At 41.7% G+C, this 22,749-nt stretch overlaps 1 protein-coding gene across 1 annotated transcript in view; it reads right to left on the bottom strand.

The window, feature by feature from the left end:
• Positions 1-22,749, bottom strand: part of SND1 (staphylococcal nuclease and tudor domain containing 1) — a 1,352,488-nt gene that overhangs the window by 855,616 nt on the left and 474,123 nt on the right. The window contains exon 15 of the mRNA XM_033959404.1: positions 16,917-17,058. Coding sequence (XP_033815295.1) covers positions 16,917-17,058 — 142 coding nt within the window. The remainder of the gene's footprint in view (positions 1-16,916; positions 17,059-22,749) is intronic.

The following is a 22,749-nucleotide window of genomic DNA, read 5'->3' as shown; positions in this document are numbered from 1 at the left end:
CAGGTCAAATGTATATTGGCTGGTGTCAGGAGGCTCGTTGTGAGAAGCTCCCATAGACTTCAACATTATTGTAAGATTTCAAGGGAGAGAATATTTAAATTAAAATTTAACTGAAAATATAAATATGTGTCATAACCACAGAACAAATTTCCTGATACAGCACTGAAAAAAAAAAGCATGAAAATCTTTGTTCTGTATGGTCATGAAACAGGACAGTTTAGCCATTAAATAGACCAGGCAAATGCCTGGACCAGCAGTTTCAAAAGCTCATTTTATCTTAGTGACAGCTTTGTCGGGATTCAAAGGCATGACTCCATACATCAGGGAACCTCAAGTCCAGGAAGCTGCAGAATAGGCAAAACAATAGGTCCTGACAGCAAAATGCAAATTCATAGAAACAGCTATGTGCTTTAAACCACAGGGCAGGTGAGAAATCTTCGAACAGCCAATTACCTGGTTAAATGGCTTTTGAACATTGCCCTAGCTGAGCCAGGGGGAGGCTGAAACATCTGCCCAACAAAGGCAGCCCGAATCAAAAATTTCTACAATTATATATACTTCCAATTGAAAACATTTATTCATTATTTATTAAAAAGCCATTTAATTATTATTGCAGCAAATCACATTGAGGGATACATGTCTCACCACTCCTGTCCAAGCTCCACTGGCTTCCTGTTATCTCCAGGGTCCACTTTAAATGTGCCTGCCTAACCTTCAAAATCCTTCACGGCATCCTTCCTCCTCTTATTCCTCTATCCTGGAATTCCTCAAATCCAATTTCCACCAGATCCACGCAAAAACTAAAATTATCCTTCCCCTCCTTAAAAGGCATCTCCCATGTTGGTAAACTAGGGTCCTCCCTCCCCTTCAGAATCACTCAGCTCTGGAATAGTCTCACTTCCCCTCTTCGTAACTTGAGCTCCCTTCAACTATTCCATAAGCATCTGAAAACTTGGCTCTTCTCCAAAATGTAACCTCTCCCCCTCTCTGGTACTCTAAGCCAGTGATTCCCAACCCTGTCCTGGAGGAACACCAGGCCAATCGGGTTTTCAGGCTAGCCCTAATGAATATGCATGAGAGAGATTTGCATATGATGGAAGTGATAGGCATGCAAATTTGCTTCATGCATATTCATTAGGGCTAGCCTGAAAACCCAATTGGCCTGGTGTTCCTCCAGGACAGGGTTGGGAACCACTGCTCTAAGCCCTAACCTCTCTTCATACTTATTTCTATAATTCCATTGGAGTTCCGTTCTATCCCAACCCCTGTAAACCGTGTCGAGCTCCACATTGTGGAGATGATGCGGTATATAAACCCAAGACTTAGTTTAGTTTAGTTTAGTAAACAAGGTCTCATCTGGAAGCACCTAGTTAAGCCTCCGCGTGTGCGGGTCACCGGACTTGATGGACCAAAGGTCTGATTCGATGATGGCATTTCTTAAGTTCCATAAAATTCCCATTCAAAATATAATTTGTACAAAGGAGACGTCTCAGAGAGTTTCACACCATGTAACTTGACTGTCCAGAGCTCTCAGCCTCATTCTTCCTTCACCTCCTTATATACTGTTAAATGGCCATGTGATATCTACTCTCAGGCTCCGCCCAATTGGTCATTCTATTACATAGGGCATTCTTTTTGCAGTTTGTTCCATATAATACAATTAAGTTTAAACAGCAGTTTATTGTTTAACTCATGAAATTTAAATGTTATATTATATACAACAATCCAATAAAATATAAAAGGATAACAATATAGTATACTGTGCACACAGGGTCCCTTGTAGCTTCCTGCAAATCATGCTTGTGTAATAAAGATAAGAGAGGCCCTCGGCCAAACTGTTCATACACCCAAATTTTACAATTTGAAAACAGCAAAATATAAATATTTTTTATAACATTGTTTAAATGCTGCCCATTTCTAAACACACACACCATGCAATTCTTTGTAGCTGTTACAAAAAGGAAAATATCAAATACCGGTAAGCAAGGCTTTTAACGCTATGATCTAACTAAATATATTATAAAAATAAAAGCATTAAGATAGCAAAGGGGAAGCAACTGAGAGCAAAGACAGAAAAACTGAACTCGACTCATATGTCCAGAGCTAAGAATAAGAAATAAAGGGAAAGAAAAGTCTTAACAGGCAAAGTTTTAAGTATTGCTGCCTCTGTAGTTTTCAGTTATATTTCAGCTTTCATTACTTGAATTCCAGTAATGGTCCAGCAAAGATTTCGCACATTTTATCTTCTTTTTCAACTTCATTGCTCCTTCAGTTTTCCTGTTCACCTGCTTGCCACATACTCTTGTTTACATATATAAATGTTTATTTTTTTATGCTCCCTGCACATTCTCCAAGTCAAGAAAGGTTTGCTATTCCCTGCTATTTGAGCGACAGTAGCGCATCCTCATAACTCATACTAAATTAAGTCAGTATGATGTCCACTTGTGTTTTTTTTTTAGAAGTCTATTCTGGAAAACAGTAGTTTTTCTATATCATGATTGTTCAGTTTTATTATCAAAATTGCAGGAGCCAGCGGCAGAGGGGCAGCGGGGAGAAAACATTTACCTAGTTCTGTCTGGAAAGTGCATAGATTAGTGACCTAGCTGTCAAAGTTGCAGACTGAGAATCAAGGACACCAAGGTTTGAATCATGCTTCACCTACTGACTTTTCCTTGTGAACCCTCAAACAAGTCAAGTTGCCCTCCGTTGCTCCAAATACTAATCCTCTCTGGGACAAGAATCTACTTTAATGTGTCTCAACTAGAAACTGCAAGCATAGGTTTCGATAAATTGAAGATTTTATAGGACCAACATTGTAGACCACTACTGTCCAGGGTTCACATGGATATCCCTTGGTTCAAATCCCAGGTCACGTTTTCTGTACCCCAAGTCAGTTGAGGCTAGGAATGATGCAGCAAAGTGTTCACAGTCCCTTCAGGAAGAGGAGAAAGTCATGATCTTCATTAAGGAAGACATGGGCTGTAAGATAGATGACACGGGCAGCCAACAGGATTGCCTAACACAATTAAATGTTCAACATCTGTAGCTCTGCTTTAGACCTAAATAAAGTTTTGATGTGGCCAAACATAACACTACAGCACTTAGATTTATGTGACCATACAGCTCTGGGTGTGTTAAGCTGGCTCCAGAAATTCTAAATATTGTATCTGGACCACTTAGGAACCAGGGAAGAACCAAGAAGGAACCAATCTGATTACACTACCTCCAACAGACTCCGGTTTCCAAAATTATTACAGTTTATGGTTATACTTTATTATACTGCTTCTCCTAAGATATAGCAAGCTGGTGCACAAACTAAGAATAATAATGAAAAGGAATTCTGGGTTCCATAAAAGGAAAGTAAGCAGGAATTATGCAATCGGAAAACAACAGCAGCAAAAAAGGTAGGCATACCAGGACAGATAGAGCAGATGACTAGGGCAGGGGTAGAAAAATAAGAGTAGAAGATGATTGGGACTTGGTGGTTAAGTGTCTATTTTCCCTCCCTCAATTCCATCCATCTTCTATTCTGCTCTTCTCCCTCCTCTTTTGGCCAAGTCCCATCCATATTTTACACTCTTCCCCTTCTTCACCTCACCCCCCCAGTACCATCCAAGTTCTGCTCATACCAGGGTTTTGACATTTCTTCGTTATTCCTGTGCCTCTCTATGTTCAGCTTTTCCCCTTATCTTTTCTTCTGCATCTCCCACCCCAGGACCAGCATCTCTCTCCTGCTCTCTCCCACCCCCTTCCTCAGCAGATCCATATTCTCTACCCCCCCTCTCTTTCTGTAGGTTCAGAATCTTTTGCCATCTTTCTTCCCCACACTCTCTATCTATTCATCACACCCTACCTCTCCCTCTCCCCGCTAGCACATCTCCCCCTCCATATCAGTGAATCATCCATCCAGCACCCTCTCTCCCCCCATGCATTATTCATGTAGTCCCCTCTCCCCCCCCCCAAGTGCATCATCCTTCCCTCTTACTCTCTCTCCCTCTGTAGCCCGGCATCTGTCTCCCTTCCCACCCCGTTCTGACATCTTCCTCTTTTCTCCCTGCTCTCCGGCACTCCAGTCTTCTGATTTTGCAACATTGCTGAAAGGAAGACTATTTGCTAATCACAGATGCTTTCCCTCTGTATCGATCTGCCTATGCAGGAACAGAAGCAGAGAGAAAACTTCCAGGTCAGCAGTCAATGACACTGCCTTGATCCTGTGGCAATGCTGGAAGGACTGCAGCGCTGGGGAAGGGAGAACGTCAGACCACGGGCAGATGGAGGGGGGTTGGGGGTGAAGAGTAAAAAAGAACAGACCGTGTGTGCGCCTATGGGGGACAGAATACTAAAGCTATAGGGTTCTCTGTAACCACTCCTGTTGCCCCTGCCTAATACCAGTTCTGTGTGCAGTCTTTTCTCTCTAGATGTTCAATTGCTGCTGAAAATAAAGAATTCTGAAATAAAAATAAGAGCGACACCTACTCGTTGGATTTGAAATACATGATGCAGAATTAAGAACATAAGAATAGCCTTACTGGGTCAGACCAATGGTCCATCAAGCCCAGTAGCCTGTTATCACGTTGGCCAATCCAGGTCCCCTAGTACCTGGCCAAAACCCAAGCAGTACCAATATTCCATGCTACCGATCCAAGGCAAGCAGTGGCTTCCCTCACGCCTTTCTCAATAACAGACTACGGATTTTTCCTCCAGGAAATTGTCCAAACCTTTCTTAAAACCAGCTACGCTATCCGCTCTTACTACAACTTCTAGCAATGTGTTCCAGAGCTTAACTACTCTCTGAGTGAAAAAAACATTTCCTCCTATTGGTTTTAAAAGTATTTCCCTGTAACTTAATCGAGTGGCCCCTTGTAATTGTAAATTTATTAATTATTTACATATCATTTCTATCCCCCTCATCCCATGATTCTATGCAAATTCCACAAGCAGCCCTGGTGTATGACTCAAGGCTCAAAGACACTCATTGCAATGACTAAACTAGGAATAGTGTGAGTGAGAGGGGTCATCTAGCTACAGTAAATAAGAAGAAGAAAAAAAAAAAGGAACAGGAGGAAAACAATTTAAGATTCCACTTTTTTCCAGGACTATTTAACTATAGGAATTTTGAGATACCCAACAAATTACCCAAATACTGAAATAAATGACTTCAACTATGCATAACATTATTAAAGTGTCACTCAAAGAAAAATAGGCATCAATGTATCACCTATAGAGAGATGACTATGGGGTCCTTAGCATGCACTAAAACGGCTAGGATGCCTATGTACCAGTCTGTCCTAATCAGTTGCTTAATTATACCATATGTGTTTATTTATAACCCGGCTCTAGGCTCTCTTGAGAGGATGGGATTTTAAAAAAAAAACCCAATAAATTAATAAATAGAGGAGGAAAATGTCTTCTGATCTATGAGCAATTTACAGATTTGCTGTTACCTAAGGAAGGGAAAAGAGCAGCCATGAAATCTCCCTGTGGAGAATCACGCAGTCATAGGACTTGGACCTATCCAGGAGCTTAAAGATAATTAGGAATTTCTTTTTCTGTCACTATGAACTGTATTCACATTAAAGTGATTTTTATATTTATTTAATTGCACTATAAATTTAGAACCTAATGGCTTAGCGCTAATAACCTTAAACGGCAGGTTAAACTGTTAAACTGCAGGTAGTCAGAAAGTAGCAGATTTAATAAAATTTCAAACTTGAGTTTTGAAAACAGTGGTTCTCCTACTCAGTACAGTACTTTAATTGTTCTACAGTACATGATTAGTTGTTAAAATACTTTCTAGCCTATCAGCCTGTTAACATCTGGTCTGAAATTCTCCTCCGTGGCACCACTAGGGCAAAGGTTCTCAACCCAGACTTCAGGATTTCCACAACAAATATGCATGAGATATTACCCTAGAATAAGCAGTATAAAATCTGTTTTACTACTTGGGATCCAGCTAAGTACTTGGGACTTGAGTTGGCCACTGTTGGAAACAGGCTACTGGGCTTGATGGACCTTCGGTCTGTCCCAGTGTGACAATTCGTATGTTCTTAGGTAAGCCAAGTACAGGGCAATCAAGCCATTGTGACATCACTGGTGAGGTTGGCTCTTAGGCATTGGTGGAATCAGGCATTATGACATCACCATCTGAGCTCTGGAATGTTGCTACTCTTTGGGATTCTGACAGGTACTTGGGACCTGGGTTGGTCACTATTGGAAACAGGATGATGGGCTTGATGGACCTTTGGTCTGTCCCAATACGGAAATTCTTATGTGACCCAAGTATAGGACAATCAAGCCATTGTGACATCACTGGTGAGGTTGGCTCTTAGGCATTGGTGGAATAAGGCATTATGACATCACAATACCAGCTCTGGAATGTTGTTACTCTTTGGGTTTCTGCCAGGTACTTGGGACCTGGGTTGGTCACTGCTGGAAACAGGATGCTGGGCTTGATGGACCTTCGGTCTGTCCCAGTACGGCAATTATTATGTACATTCACTGCATATAAATCTTTCACATATGTATTCATTGTTGGTATCCTGAAAATGTGACTGGCTAAGTGAATCCTGAAGTCTGATTTGAGAACCTCTGCAATCAGTGACGCCATGGAGGAGAATTTCAGAGCAGATGTTAGCAGGCTTGTTAGGCTAGAAATTATTTTAACAACTAATCATGCAATACAATTTCAAAACTCAAATCTGTTACTTTCTGCCTATCCGCAGTTTCCCCAGGAGCCAAACAGAGGAAGAAGTCATCCAGGGACTATCTACTTGGCAAAGCCTAAGCCTGCATGCTGGCTCAAAGTGTTATTTTTTTTTTAAGGAATACAGGCACTGGTCATTTTACTCAAACCACCAGAAAAAAAAAAAAAAAAAAACAGTGTGAGAAATATATATATTCAAGGCTAGATTCTATAAACGGCATCATTAGACGACAGTAAGCGCCGTACCGCCGGCTAACTTAATTGCTTTATTTGGGGCCATAATTGACCACGCTGTTTAAAACCAATTAAAACCACATTTTAAAAAGTATTCGCCTTAGACGCGTTAGGGACGATTCTTTAAATGGCGCTCAAGCATGGATTGGCATGCAGCCGGTGCCGTTTTTGTAGGCAGCTGCCAATTTAGGTGCTGTTTACAGAATCCGGTCCTCAGAGTCTAATTAAGTAATTAAAAAAAAAAAAAGAGATAAAGACAAGAAATTATTGAAAAAATAATGAACATAAGAATAGCCTTACTGGGTCAGACCAGGTCCATCAAGCCCAGAAGCCCATTCTCATGGTGGCCAATCCAGGTCCCTAGTACTTGGCCAAAACCCAAGGAGTAGCAACATTCCATACAGAATCCCAAATAGCAGCAAGATTCCGGAATCCCAAAGAGTAACAAGATTCTAGAATCCCAAGGAGTAGCAACATTCCATGCTACCAATCTAGGGCAAGCAGTGGCTTCCCCCATGTCTTTCTCAATAATAGACTATGGACTTTTCCTCCAAACCTTTCTTAAAACCAGCTAATAAAATACAGTGGAACCTTGGTTTACGAGCATAATTCGTTCCAGAAGCATGCTCGTAAACCAAATTGCTCGTATATGAAAGCAAGTTTCCCCATAGGAAGTAAGGGAAACTGCTTTGATTGGTTCCACCTCCTCCCCCCCCCCCCCCCCCCCCGAGGCTACTGGCGCTGCTCCATTCTCCCCCCCTTGAGGAATCCGATGCTGTTCCAACCCCCCCCGGCGTTCCGGCATCCCCCCCCCCCGCTCGCATTGCCCCCCCTCCACCACGATCCTACTTCCCCCCCCCCGAGCAGTCAATGACACCCTTTACCCAACTTGGCACCAGTGCCGGTGCCCGAAGATCCTCCCTCTTCTGGCGCGGCTGGGCGGTGCATCGGAGATCCTCCTTCTTCTGGACTGGGCTGGACTGGCTTTGAGCATGCGCAAATGCTCAAAGCCAGTCCAGCCCAGCCCAGATTAGAAGAGGGAGGATCTCCGACACACCGCCCAGCCCAGGCCACGCCAGAAGAGGGAGGATCTAAGCTCGGTTTACGAGGCACCAAGATTGCAAATGTTTTGCTCGTCTTGCAAAACACTCGCAAACCGGTGCACTCGTAAACCGAGGTACCACTGTAATTCAATAAATGCAGGATCCCATATCCTTAAGGCTTCTCTCCCTCAAGAGACTGCACAATTTTACTCAGAAATTTTGTGGTTCTGTTTCTGAATTTAAGCTATAGCACTTTTCAACTTGCTCCCTTATGGCGAGGTTCAGTACAGTGATGTGGAAAACCAGGCCTGAAAAGCTCCCCATATTGTACTAGTTGATACCTCTTGTGTCAGCTGCTCTGGTATTTGCAATAAAAATTGAAAAAACAATCATGTTGAATGCTCCTTAAAACTTCAACAATATAATGCATTCAGGAAAACACAACAAAGAGAAAAAATGGAGAAAAGACCTAGGTGTCACGTTGGATTTAGTAAAAAAAAAAAAAACAACTCAATCCTACGGACAAAACAATTTCAAATAAAAATTTGAAGATACAGACACATCCTTGGTCTAGAAAAACTTCACTCTATATAGTAATTCTTTACTTGAGTAAAAATATTGTTCAGATAAGTAGCATGTTAACTCTCAAAGCATTCACCATGTAGTAGCTACATACCATCATTCCTTATAAAAACTCAAAGCAAAGAAATAAACAAAAATTTATCTGCAGCAGGAATTTCTTCCACAAAGTTTTGTCCGGAGGATGGAGTTTTTTTCTTAACTAAATCCAACATGACACTGAGGTCTTTTCTCCACTTTTTAGATTCAGTCTATGGCAGGGGTGTCAAAGTCCCTCCTCGAGGGCCACAATACAGTCAGGTTTTCAGGATTTCCCCAATGAATATGCATGAGATCTATTAGCATACAAGGAAAGCAGTGCATGCAAATAGATCTCATGCATATTCATTGGGGAAATCCTGAAAACCTGACTGGATTGCGGCCCTCGAGGAGGAACTTTGACACCCCTACCTTAAATCAAGATGCTTAATTTCCTGGTAGGAAACATTACCAACCTTATTACCACACTCTCGCTCATGTATATAAGGATATATTAGACCAGTGGTTCCCAACCCAATCCTGGAGGACCACCAGGCCAATCGGGTTTTCAGGCTAGCCCTAATGAATATGCATGGACAGATTTGCATGTCTGTCACTTCCATTATATGCAAATCTCTCTCATGCATATTCATTAGGGTTAGCCTGAAAACCTGATTGGCCTGGTGGTCCTCCAGGACAGGGTTGAGAACCACTGTATTAGACTATGGTTACCAGATTTCCTTAGCCCCGCCCCCGAACAAACCTCGAGTCTCCTTCCTCGAGGTTCAGGGCCATGTCCTGAGGACGTCTGCACATGCGCAGATGCCCTCCAGACACGGCCTCAGGCTCAGGGACTTCCAAAATCCGGAAAACTGCCGGGTTTTGGAAATTCCTCCAGGCAGTTGGACATGTCCAGGTTTTCCAGAATGTCTGGACATGACATACCCGATCCAAATCCAGTACCTGACGTATTCCATTACACAGAGGGCGGACTAGAAACATTTGGACTGGCACACTGGCAACATGATGCCTGCTACCTGATCAGACGTATTCTTTACTCTTAATTTGTAGCTCTCCCCTTTTTCCTATCGTTTCTAGTTGGTCATGTATCATTTTGCGAGTATTTATTCCCCTTTTTAATTATAAATTGTGAAACGCTTAGAAGTTTTGATTGGTGTGTTATCAAAATTTTAATAAACTTGGATACTCGTTTGCTCATGTATAAGACTGCAGTTGGCTGTATTCGTAGAAGAAAAAGCGTGTCAATTATTTCTCTGTGTCCTTCATTTCCCCACACACTTACTTTTAAAGTGTCTTGGTGGTAATAAACGTCACTATGCACAAATGAGACCTTGTGGTTGTATCTGTGTGGCTGCTGTTAAAAAAAAATAATAATAATAAATTTGCAGCTTAGATCTTGCACGGTTTATAGCGTCGTGTCACTTTTTTGCTTCCAATATCACACTTGGCTACTGGAAAAAGGAAACAGAAGGCAAAGATCTGGAGGTGTTCTGTCAGACAAGAGGCAAGTCCCAGTCAGACAATACTGGCTAACTGTCCAACAATAACACATTCTCAGCTTTCATTTTTATTTCCGCTCTGAAAGAACTGAGTGCACAAGAAGTGATTAGTCAGAAGTACTTGAATGAATCGGACAAAAGGAATCGGAGCAATTAAGAGGCACACATTCTCACTTTTACAGTCTGCATAAAGTCCACCCACCTCTTGGGTCCTGATTTGCAATTTAAAAAGCAAAAGCAACACAGTAGGTGATGGCGGAAAAGACCAACAACCTCATCCAGTCTGTGCAGTTATTACCATGCAGAATGCCAAATAAATACTCCCAAATGTCATCCGTATAGCTATATCGCTGAGGGCATTTGACATCTTTCTCCTTTCTATTCTAGGAGAGTTAAAAATGTATACTCCTTCCTTCTAATGAGGAGAGTGTGGCGCAGTGGTTAAAGCTACAGCCTCAGCACTCTGAGGTTGTGGGTTTAAATAGAGAATGACACGGTGACAAAATTCATCACCATTCCCGTCCCCGCGGATAACCGCGGGAAATAACCCCATGTCATTTTCTAGTGTCTATTTCAACCTCAGTCCTTCTACACCAGCATTCTTCAAAGCAAAGCTTGTGGGTCAGTGGTTGTGGCCATTCATACTCTGATTCTTCCCTCTCTCTTTAAAGAATGACATGAAGATGGTTTCCCGCGGTTATCCGCGGGGACGGGAACGGTGATGATTTTTGTCACCGTGTCATTCTCTAGGTTTAAACTCACGGTGCTCCTTGTGACCCTGGAAAAGTCACTTAATCCCGCCCCATTGCTCCAGGTACATTCGATAGATTGTGAGCCCACCAGGACAGACAGGGAAAAATCTTGAGGACCTGAATAAATGCATATAAACCCTTCCGAGCTCCCCTGGGAGAACGGTATAGAAAATTGAATAAATAAATAAGCTTATAAGAATTGGCAGCTTTGCTAGTACTAGCCCCCTAAATCAGTGTTTCTCAACCTTGTCCTGGAGGACCACCATCCAGTCAGGTTTTCATAATATCCCTAATGAATATGCATGAGGCAGATTTGCATGCCTGTCAACTTCATTATATGCAAATCGCTCTCATGCATATTCATTAGAGCTATCCCGAAAACCTGACCGGCTGGTGGTTTTCCAGGACAGGATTGCGAACCACTGCCCTAAATGCTATGGTCTTTCCAGAGTACTCCACCCCCACTAACCTGCTGCAGTGACCTGGGATGATACAAGGGGTGAAAACCTGCCAGAGAGAAATGGGTATGTGAGTGCCTGCATTTCCACTAAAACTTCTAATTACTACTGCACTCACTGCCTGTCAAATAGTTTAAGTTTCTCATTGCATCTTGCCAAACAGACCCAGCTAGAAAGTTGCCTGTGCTTTCTGCTAGGACTTTAATATTACCCATCATTCATTTTGACATTAGTTCTGGCACTGGCGATAATGTAGTTATTACTGCTCGTCATAGATGGTTGGATAAAGGACAGGGGGCAACTTTCAAACTGTTTACATTGGAGCAAAGTCAGTGGGTAATTTTTACCTATGGTCCTTGTGCATGGACAGAGCACTGGGAATGAGGCATCCTTCAATCTGACTAAGTGACCATCAGCCCTCCCAAGAAATACAGGGACTCTAGTTTTGCTGGGTGATTCTACCCAGGAATATTTACAGATCAGAAGTAGCTCATAAAGAAATCCGTCGTTTACAACTAATTCAAAACACCACAATTAAAATTATAACGAACAGGAAAAAATTTGACCATGCGACTCCTCTTCTTAAAGAAGCTCATTGGCTTCCAATTGTTCACAGAATCTCCTATGAAATAGCAATATTAACATTCAAAATATTAACAACTAAAGCCCCATCATTCCTACAAAGGTACATTATTCCATATATTCCTACTAGAAGTTTGAGATCAGAGGACAAAAACCTTCTAGTAATTCCATCGCTTAGTATAACAAATACAAGACAAGATACGATCTTTGCAGTTACAGCGCCCAGAATATGGAACTCCGTCCCATCATTTATTAAGGAAGAAAAATCGCTAAGTAAATTTAAAGGACTGTTAAAATGCTGGATGTACAAGGATGCTTTTGAGACCTCATCATCGGAGTCTTTTTTTGATCCCATTCTCTGCATAAACTCACATGTCCTCTGTCTTAGGGCTCCTTTTATGAAGGTGCGCCAGCGTTTTTAGTGTGCGCTAGCCGAAAAACTACCACCTGCTTAAAAGGAGGCGGTAGCGGCTAGCTTGTGCTATTCCGAACGTTAAGGCCCTAACGCACCTTTGTAAAAGGAGCCCTTAGGCTCCGAGAAATTTAATTAAAAAAAAAAAAAAAAAAGACGTTCTTAATTTTCTTTTCAATTTTTATCAATACTTTAAAAAAATTTTTACCCTCCTTTTGTACTTTCCTTTCATGTGTCCTTTACTATGCTTATTGCAGTTCTCCCTACTTCCCTTATGTATCAGTACGTCATGTTCGTGTGTTTCTGTTGTAGTTAATAATTAAGACCCTGTTTTTAATTGTAAATTGTTAATTTAATTATAAAAAGAACTTCCTGGCGTTTGTTCTAAACCTTTCCCCTTTCAATTTCTCTGAGTGCCCCCTTGTACTTGTGGGGAACCACAAGTACAAGGGGGCACTCAGAGAAATTGAAAGGGGAAAGGTTTAGAACAAACGCCAGGAAGTTCTTTTTCACCCAGAGGGTGGTGGATACATAGAACGCGCTTCCAGAGGCTGTGGTAGACAGGAGCACGTTACAGGGCTTCAAAGAAGGTTTGGATAGATTCCTAGAAGACAAAGGGATTGAGGGGTATAGATAGGTGTAGAGGTAGGCTATAGGGATAGGAGAAGAGGCAAGTATAGGGATAGGAGTGGAGATAGGTTATAGAGCTAGTCAGGGACCATTGCTCAGGCAATGGGCCTGATGGGCCGCCGCGGGAGCGGATCGCTGGGCGAGATGGACCTCTGGTCTGCCTCAGCGGAGGCAACTTCTTATGTTCTTATCACTTTGAATTAATGATATTGCGATACATCAAAATTTTAATAAAATTTGAAACTTGATGGTTAAATGAAATTGCAGTTCTTTGTCTGGATTTTAGAATATCCCTAATATATACTTAGATTCTCCAGTTCTCCTTCTAACTGCTTTTCACTCAATAAGTTAAGAAAGTGAGTGGAGTCTCTAACGTATGACTTAGCTTCAGACACAAATCCTTTTAGATAATGATCTATATATTGTGATAAAGTTCTAAATTGGAACTAATTCCAGACAGAATCGGGCACCCTGGGAGGGGAGGGGCTCATGGATTTATGAATCTTAGGATTGAAGTATATTATTTCTGAGCAAAATTGTGCAGTCTCTTGAGGGAGAGAAGCCTTAAGGATATGGGATCCTGCATTTATTGAATTATTTTATTAGCTGGTTTTAAGAAAGGTTTGGACAAGTTCCTGGAGGAAAAGTCCATAGTCTGTTATTGAGAAAGACATGGGAGAAGCCACTGCTTGTACTGGATCAGTAGCATGGAATGTTGCTACAGTTTGGGAAGTAGGTATGTGTGTATATATATATATATATATATATATATATATATATATATATATATATATGCAAATTCCTTATATATAAATATATAAGGAATTTGCAGATGTGATTGTATTAAACGTCTATATCCCTCATATTTAGCAGGGGCTAAAATAGCCTGGATTTTGTACTGCAAGTTTTTCGTTCTTCATCTTGCAGATTTCACTTCCCCTAAACCCTCTTCCCTACCTCATTTAACCTCATGGGAGATCAGTCACTCTTTTTCGCACAATCACATTTTGCCATGGATTATTTCAGAATTTATGTGACCCTGCTGGGCCTGTATGGCATAGTATCGTCTCTCCGTGTCATGTGGCACACCGCTTCTTTGTGTGAGAAGGTGGTTTTGCTAGTCTCAGCACCCCTGAAGAATGCACATTACCTTGAACTTTGCTATGTGTGTCACTGATTTACGGCAACCCCCTTCCACCCTCTTCCTCGCCACTATACAGACACAAAAAAGATCAACTGCAGCTTAGGGACTGTGACAGTATTAGATTAACCACAGCCAGTGTAAATGCATCCTTAGTGCTGTGATACCAACATGCAACAGACAAAGGCCTAGATTCACTAAGCTCACCGATCGTGTCCCAACCAGTTTGCGACTCCGACTTTCTGCCCGATCCGCACCCGATCATGCAAATGCATGCATAAGTAAGAAGGCAGCAATTCACTAAACAGAAGAAGGAACACCGATTGGGCTGGTCGATCCAAAAAGAAGCAACTACTGAGGACCAATCGCTCACTTCCTTGCCAACTGTCCTGTTCTCTATCGCCCTGAAATCCCAGCCCTGCAGCCTTAAAATCCCAGTATCAAAACAAAAATAAAACATTTTAAACACATTTCCCTTGTGCAAAAAGCACAAGAAGGCAAGCTCTGCCGACTCTCCTGCTCTCTGCCGCCCTGTCCCTGCTTACTCTCCCGCTCTCTGGCGCCCTGTCCCTGCCGACTCTCCTGCTCTCTGCCACCCTGTCCCTGCTTACTCTCCCGCTCTCTGCCGCCCTGTCCCTGCCGACTCTCCCGCTCTCTGCCACCCTGTCCCTGCCGACTCTCCTGCTCTCTGCCGCCCTGTCCCTGCAGTGTGAGCCTGTGGTTTTAACCCATGAGTTAAAAGCGTGTTCTGTTCCTGTTCCTGGCTGCATCGTGTTCTGTTCCATAAAGCAAAGCGTGTTCTGTGCCATTAAAGCCCCACCCCTTCCTTGTTTTCACCTCGTTTGTGCGTAGAGCAAGCACATGCGTGGACCGCATCTACAGGCAAAGAAGATGGTCTGCGCACACGTCTGGATCGCTCTGCAGCGATCCATGCGGTTGCTGTGGGGTGTGCCTCTTGATTACATTAATTTGCATGAAGACTCGTAGTGAATCGGTCGCCCGGGAAAACTCGGCCACGGATCGCCCACTGATTGGATCACATAGGTGAGTTTAGTTAATTTACGCCAAAGTTAACAAGGAAGAAGTGTATCTTCATAGAATTTGCCTGTGGAAAGGCTTACTCATCTCGAAGCTGGCTGCAAAGTGCCGACAGCAGAAAATTTCTATACAGAAAGGCACAACAAAGGTAGAACATCTCATTCACTGAAAACTTTGTGAACATTGCATCACTGCACTAGAAAAGCAGTGGGCTTTATGATCCTAAGAAAATTGCTGAGAATAAAGAGGTTAACATAATCTGGGACATCCCCATCCCAAATGATTTTTAAAAACTGCATGCAAGGAAGCCAGGTACAGAGCTAAACGAGAAAGAGACCAGAACGGATAATGTGGCAGAAAACAGAGAAATATTTCCCATCTCTTTGGGTGCCACAAGCATGAATGGATAAGTTGCCTTTACATGTTACTACATAGAAACATTGTAACATGATGGCAGATAAAAGCCAAATGTCCCATCCAGTCTGCCCATCTGCAACATCCACTATCTCCTCCTCTCTCTATTGGCTAAGGCTCTTAACATTTGCATCTCCTCTTCCTATAGGCTAAGGCTCTTTACACCTGCATTGTGATGTCATAGAACTTTATATTATAGAAACATTGTAACATGATGGCAGATAAAGGCCAAATGGCCCATCTAGTCTGCCCATCCGCAGAAACCATTATCTCTCTCCCTATTGGTTGGCTAAGGCTCTTAACATTTGCATCTCCTCTTCCTATAGGCTAAGGCTCTTTACACCTGCATTGTGATGTCATACAACTTTATATTATAGAAACATTGTAACATGATGGCAGATAAAGGCCAAATGACTCATCCAGTCTGCCCATCTGCAACATCCACTATCTCCTCCTCTCCCTATTGGCTAAGGCTCTTAACATTTGCATCTGCTCTTATAGGCTAAAGCTCTTTATACCTGCATTGTGATGTCATAGAAATTTATATTATAGAAACACTGTAACATGTGGCAGATAAAGGCCGCAGTAACCATTATCTCTTTCACTCTCCGAGAGATCCCAGGTGCCGATCTCAGGCCCTCTTGAATTCAGACAGTCTCCGTTTCCACCCCATCTTCCGGGAGACTGTTCCATGCATTTACCACCCTTTCCGTAAAAAAGTATTTCCTCAGATTACTCCAGAGCCCATCATCTCTTAACTTCATCCTATGCCCTCTCAATGCAGAGTTCCCTTTCAAATGAAAGAGACTCAACTCATGCGCATTTATATTACATGGAGTATTTAAACACCTTTATCATATCCCCCCCCCTATGCCGCCTTTCCTCCAAAGTATACGAACTCCAGAAAGCGGCTCTCTTTGGCACGATACAAGTACGAGAGAACAACCGTTAGCAGTAAACTAGAGAAGCTGTGACCATACTCCACATGCTCTGGGACTATCATTTATATACCGCATTACCTACCAGTTCTATGCGGTTTACAATTTAAAAGAAGCGGAGACATTCTCAGGAATTACAGTTCCAAATTGTTCAATACAGATCATCTCTTATAAGAATTTATCAAATGGGCACGTTTTCAGGAGCTTTCTGAAGTGTTTACCACAATATATGCCAGTGCTTCCCAAACTGTGGGTCATACACACTGTGTCTGGGGTCAAAACCCCACCCTAGAACCATTCTGAGGCACCTCAACTAGAGATTGATGCAACTGAAACCATAGGGTCAAAGCCTGAAAAAGTTTGGGCAGTGCTGGTATATGCAAAACTAATCCATTTAGAGAAACAGTTAAGACGAGACGGGGATAAACTTGTTGCACATTGGGAATAAACTCACCAGCAAGCAGGAAAGTGATAAGGCACGTCTCTTTTGGCATGTAAAGTTTGAGCCGGGAGCCGCTGAAAACGTACTCCACTATGGCCTCGGACCGCCCAGCCCGCTGCAGGAATGGCAAAAACTGCTTTGCTTTCTGCGTGTCCTGTGAAAGAAGGAAAAAAAAAAAAGGGTGTGAGCTGTCATAATATTATCCTTCCTCCAACACCATCATTGAGTAAAGAAAGCAGCAAACAATCATTGTACCACACATAGTGGCGACATTAAACTCAAAGCAATTGTGCACGCTGGGATTAAACTGAAAGCCATCCAAAAAAGGCACAACAAGGGAAAAACATCTCATTCACTGAAAACTACATAGTTTGACCTCCTCCGGGCCCTTTTCAGAGAACCATGCTGGGTCAAAGTTTTAGATTTTTCATTGCACAAATATCAATATTAGCAGCAATTTACTCTCAAAATATAGCTGGAAGCACCTTCTTTTAAGACTGGTACCAGAAAATGTCGATTTTACTTAGTATACACACTATGGGCTCCTTTTACAAAGCTGCGCTAGCGGTTTTAGCGTGTGCTAAATTGCTGCGTGCCCTAGACGCCAACGCCAGCATTGAGCTGGTGTCAGTTCTAGCCGTGTAGCGCGGGTTTAGTGCGCGCTAAAAAAACGCTATCGCAGCTTAGTAAAAAAAGCCCTATATTTACACCTATTTTTGATGGACCCTGCCCAGAACTGTGGATGGCCTGGGCTCCTATGACCTTTAAAATAAAATAAAAAGCACCAGGAAGAGATAGACTGGCAGTCTGTCCAAAATTTTTCTCAACATCTACTTTTCCATGTTCGCCTTTATTACATTGCATTACATTAGTGATTTCTATTCCGCCATTACCTTGCGGTTCAAGGCGGATTACACAAGAGTTGTCAGGAGGTTACAAGAATTGTAACATTACATAAGAATTGTCGAGAATTTAAGAATTACATAAGAGTTGTCGAGAACTTAAGGAGGTTACAAGAATGGTGGGAGACCTGGCCTGTTCATGAAGGAGTTGCAAAACATGGTGAAGAAAGTGCTGGGAATCGGTGATTTTCTCTGTAAATGCATGGAATCAGTGACTTCTCCATGAAAGCTGATGTAATTTGGGGGGGGGGGAGGGGGGAGGAGCCAGCAAGCTAAAAACCGTGAATAATCAAAACTACGAATGCTGAAACCATGAATACGGGGGGAAAAGTGTATATAATTTGTAACAAATGAATAAAAAAAAATTTTAAGGTTTTTTTTTTTTTTTTTTTTTTTTAAACCTCCCATGTTGATATTCTTCTTTGAACAGAAATGGGAAGGACAGTATGAAAGAAAAAATTACCTGTCCACAATTAGAATCCACCCATCATTCCACTTTTCTCTACATTATTCCCTGAGGTGACATTGCATAAAGTCATCTGCCTTGACCCCTTTGAAAAAACACCGGAATATAAATGATAATTAACATTTTCTCTGCGTACAGGCTGCTTTTGTGGGGGGGGGGGGGGTTTATTTCTATTTTATTGTTGGTAGATCATTTTGACTTGGTCATTTTTAAAAGTAGCTCGCAAGCCCAAAAAAGTGTGGGCACCCCTGCTCTAAACACAAACATAAGAAGGTGAGGTACAGCATAAATGGAAAAGCAGTGAAGCAAGGTACTTTATATCTTAGGGCACGGCGCTACAATAGAAGGTTCCAGAATCCTGAGGGAACTGAGCCAAACACGCACACTGTTCTCGGGCCCACTGTCAGGCACTACTTGCTTTGTTTCTCTCATTTTGAGGCGCTGTGGATGGTGGACCATTGAAAATGTTAATTTCTGGTGCATCACTAGAAACCTCCAGTTAATGACCACAACTGCAATTAATTTGAATAGCAGGGAACCCTGCCATAAAAAAGCTGAGGAGGAGGGAGGGCAGCTCCGGCTCAAGCTTTTTATGTTGGGCTTACAAAAGCATCTCAACCCACAACCTATTAAAAATCTGCAGGAATCTCTCAGTACAAGCTATCAATGCAGCATTACACCGCGAGGAGAAGGAAAAACATGTTTGGTGTTTGGTTTTTTTTTTTCCTTCTGGAACCACGTGAAGTTTGACCACTTGCTTTGATCCTGACACAGTACTATGAGAGAGCAGCTTGAAGGATACAGATCCTCTGCTCAGATACAGAAGGTATCCAAAAATTACTTAGCCACTTATCAAAGTCTTGAGCTTGAAGTGGGGGTGCATGAAGACCAGGTAATTCCTCAGTCAGGGTGATACGCTCGTTTCATTAATTATGATACTAGGGTTGCTGTGTCAATCCCCACTTTAAAGGTAATAAACAGAAGTAAAACAGAACAGGAAAACAAATAAGATGATACCTTTTTTACTGGATGGGCCATACTAATCTTTACAGGTTGTTATTGACTTAATATGTTTTTGGACTAGTTCTTGAAGTCAGAACTTTGTTCCTCAGGTCAAGAATGAGCAAAGTTCTAGCCTTCAAAAGCTAGTCAAATATAGTAAAATAATCTTGTTTTACTAAACTTATTTAATTTCCTTTTTGTTTTATTTCTATTTATTAACCTAAAAATGTACATTGTGCATTATTTAGCCTGTAAACCAGGGGTGGGCAACTCCAGTTCTCAAGGGCCGGAATCCAGTCGGGTTTTCAGGATTTCCCCAATGAATATGCATTGAAAGCAGTGCATGCAAATAGATCTCATGCATATTCATTGGGGAAATCCTGAAAACCCGACTGGATTCCGGCCTTCGAGGACCGGAGTTGCCCACCCCTGCTGTAAACTGTATATTGGTATTAGATCCCTCTTATCTGTACCCTTCTCTTCCACTGCCAACTCCAGACTCAGTCCCTTCTTTCTTGCAGCACCGTATGCCTGGAACAGGCTGCCTGAATCAATACGTTGTGCTCCGTCCCTAGCAATGTTTAAATCCAAGCTAAAGGCCCACTTTTTTGAAATTGCTATTAACTTAACTCCCCCTCACTGCTGTCAGATACCTAGACCCACTATAACCTCCCCAACCCTGAAATGTTCTGTCTAAATTAGATTGTAAACTCTTCTGAGCAGGGACTGTCTATTATATGTTAAAATGTACAGTGCTGCGTACATTCTATAGCCTTTCAGCGCTATAGAAATAATAAATAATAGTAGCAGTAGTAGTAGATCCCTAGTATGTCTCAAGTTAAGATACAAACTTGTATCGCAAAACTTGTACAGTAACTATGGTGAATTGTATGTAACCTGTTTACTGCATATTATGTATGTTTAACTGGTAACCCGTTCTGAGCTCTTTGAGAACGGAATAGAAAATGAATTAAATACAGTATTTTAGAAATCAAAGCACTGTCTCTTTTCAAAATAATCATGTGCCAAGGGTGCCCCCTTAACTCTTATGGTACCTTTGTATTTGTCGTTCAGGCACTCTTGGGGGTGCCTGAAAGACAAAGGTACCCTAAAATTGGTGGGCTACAGAAACAGATCGATAGATACATGCAGTTACATAAGTTACATAAGAACCGCCATCTCTGGATCAGACCTTCAGTCCATCAAGTCCAGCGATCCGCACCTTGCGTAATTTTAGTCACCCATATCCCTCTATGCCTCTTGTAAGGAGATGTGCATCTAGTTTGCTTTTAAATCCTAGGATGGTGGATTCCGCAATAACCTCCTCTGGGAGAGTATTCCAGGTGTCCACCACTCGCTGCATGAAGCAGAACTTCCTGATATTTGTCCTGGACTTGTCCCTCCCCAGCTTCAGTCCATGTCCTCTTGTCCGTGTTACATTGGACATTGTAAATAACTTATTTTCCTGTTCTATTTTGTCGATTCCTTTCAGTATTTTGAAAGTCTCGATCATATCCCCTTGCAGTCTCCTCTTCCCAAGGGAGAAGAATCCCAGTCTCCTAAGTCGTGACCTTCTAAATGACTTCACAGCCTTATACATATCTTCATCTTCTGTCTACAAGTGCATTGAAGAAAGTTTGATTAGCACACATCATACTTTCAATGTAATAAGAGTAAGAAACCATGAAGCCTTGACTACATATCTATAATGACAAGTCTACACACCCTTTGGCACAATATCTATTGGAAGCCCATTTTGTATCAACAGTAGCCATGAATTCTTTAAGATGTATGTACCAACTCTGCCAAGAGGATAAATACAGTTTCTTTTTTTATCCATTTTTCTTGCCAGAATAGCTCAAGCTCTTTCAAGGTAGCTGGATACCATCTTTAGAATGCAGTCTTCCAAGCCTCGGCAAAAGGTTTTCTACCGGGCTCTCTCTATCCATTCCAGCACAGCCTGGTCAACCTTTCATTATGCACATGAAGCCAGAACCAAATTGGCAAGGACCTGACAAAAACCGCGGCCATTCCATTTCTGTGTGAAGGCTCAGGACAGTGGAGGCATGAGTTGCTTTTGAAAACCAAAACCCCGCCTCCCCAAAGAACAGCTACTTCTTCCTGGGACAAGAATTAAATTTGGTTGGCTCTTCTGTGCAGAAGCTGTCTTGTCACAGGTTGAATGGCTGTCTAATTTATTATTCTCAATGCAGAGGCAGAGTTTCAGTATTTTGGGTTTGATTATCTAAGACAAAATCTATTTGTGAGAGCATAAAACTTCGTAACAGTACTACAGAGAGGCATGGTTTCTTAACTATTGCCTATATTTGCTAAATGTTTCCTGAAATAATACTGTTGATATGAACACTAGTCAAGTGATTATACTAGAATTCTTATTCTTTACAATAAATTTTACCATATATGGTACGTTACCCCCAAATATTGCCAGGATGTAGCCTATATATATGTAGATTAATAACAGTACAGCAGTGTTTCAGTAAAAGTTATATAAGATTATTAAGGCATGCTTGGGACACACATGGAGGGTAACGGATAGGAAAAGGGTAAAATGTTTTATGAATACGGGGAGTTAGGAAAGAGTTGGTGTTGGATTATATATAAAAATTCACACAGTGGCTATAGGAAGGCTGCATCTTCGTGACTATTCTTCACATTTTGCTGCGTCACTGGTTTAAGACTCGCATATATTTAAATGAGGTCTTTTTCCCCCACCATTTATCAACATAGAATACTCCATACACTTCAAAAGGAAATATAGTTTATTGGACGACAAAACGGCAAATACTCTAACAAGAAAACAAATCTTATTTCTCTCTTGTTTAAAGATTTCTACTGGTTAACTATAACTAGCCAAATTCAGACTAAACAAACACCAAACTGACTCCAACCCCTCCAACCTCAGCTCCTATTGTACTATATATTAGGGCTTATTTTCAGGACACCCAAAGAACTATAGGCTATTATGGTACTTTGTGAGTCTATGTACTTTGAAAATGAGTTTCACATTTAATTACAGGAAAAGTCTTAATTTTATATAAAAACAAATATCCTAATAGACTACAAATATATATTTGAAGTCTGAACGAAGAACCTAAACCAAAACATTGATAACAAGATAAATTTACCATGTATTATGTCGTATGTTTTATTTTAAAGCTGGCGTTGGACTTCGTACCTTTTTATCAACTCAGCGCCACCCAAAATTGCTTCTGACCGATTCCACAGCCCTAACAAGAGGCATTTGAATGTGTGTAAGAAACTGGAATTATATCTCCCCACACACCAGTTTCAGTTTTAGGATAAAGCATTAAGTGTTAGACCTGCCACGTGCCCATTCAGGAACAAAACACAGAGGGAAGAACACCATCTATTAGATTCACCGGAAGGGAGAGAAGCAACAGCCACTGTCTTGTCACACTGTTTCTTTGCCTTTAGATCTTCAGACACTATCACC

The sequence above is a fragment of the Geotrypetes seraphini genome, chromosome 9, assembly GCF_902459505.1.
Source record: "Geotrypetes seraphini chromosome 9, aGeoSer1.1, whole genome shotgun sequence".
Classification (NCBI taxonomy): domain Eukaryota; kingdom Metazoa; phylum Chordata; class Amphibia; order Gymnophiona; family Dermophiidae; genus Geotrypetes; species Geotrypetes seraphini.
The sequence above is the reverse complement of the archived record's forward strand: the minus strand, read 5'-3'. Positions and strand labels throughout refer to the sequence as shown.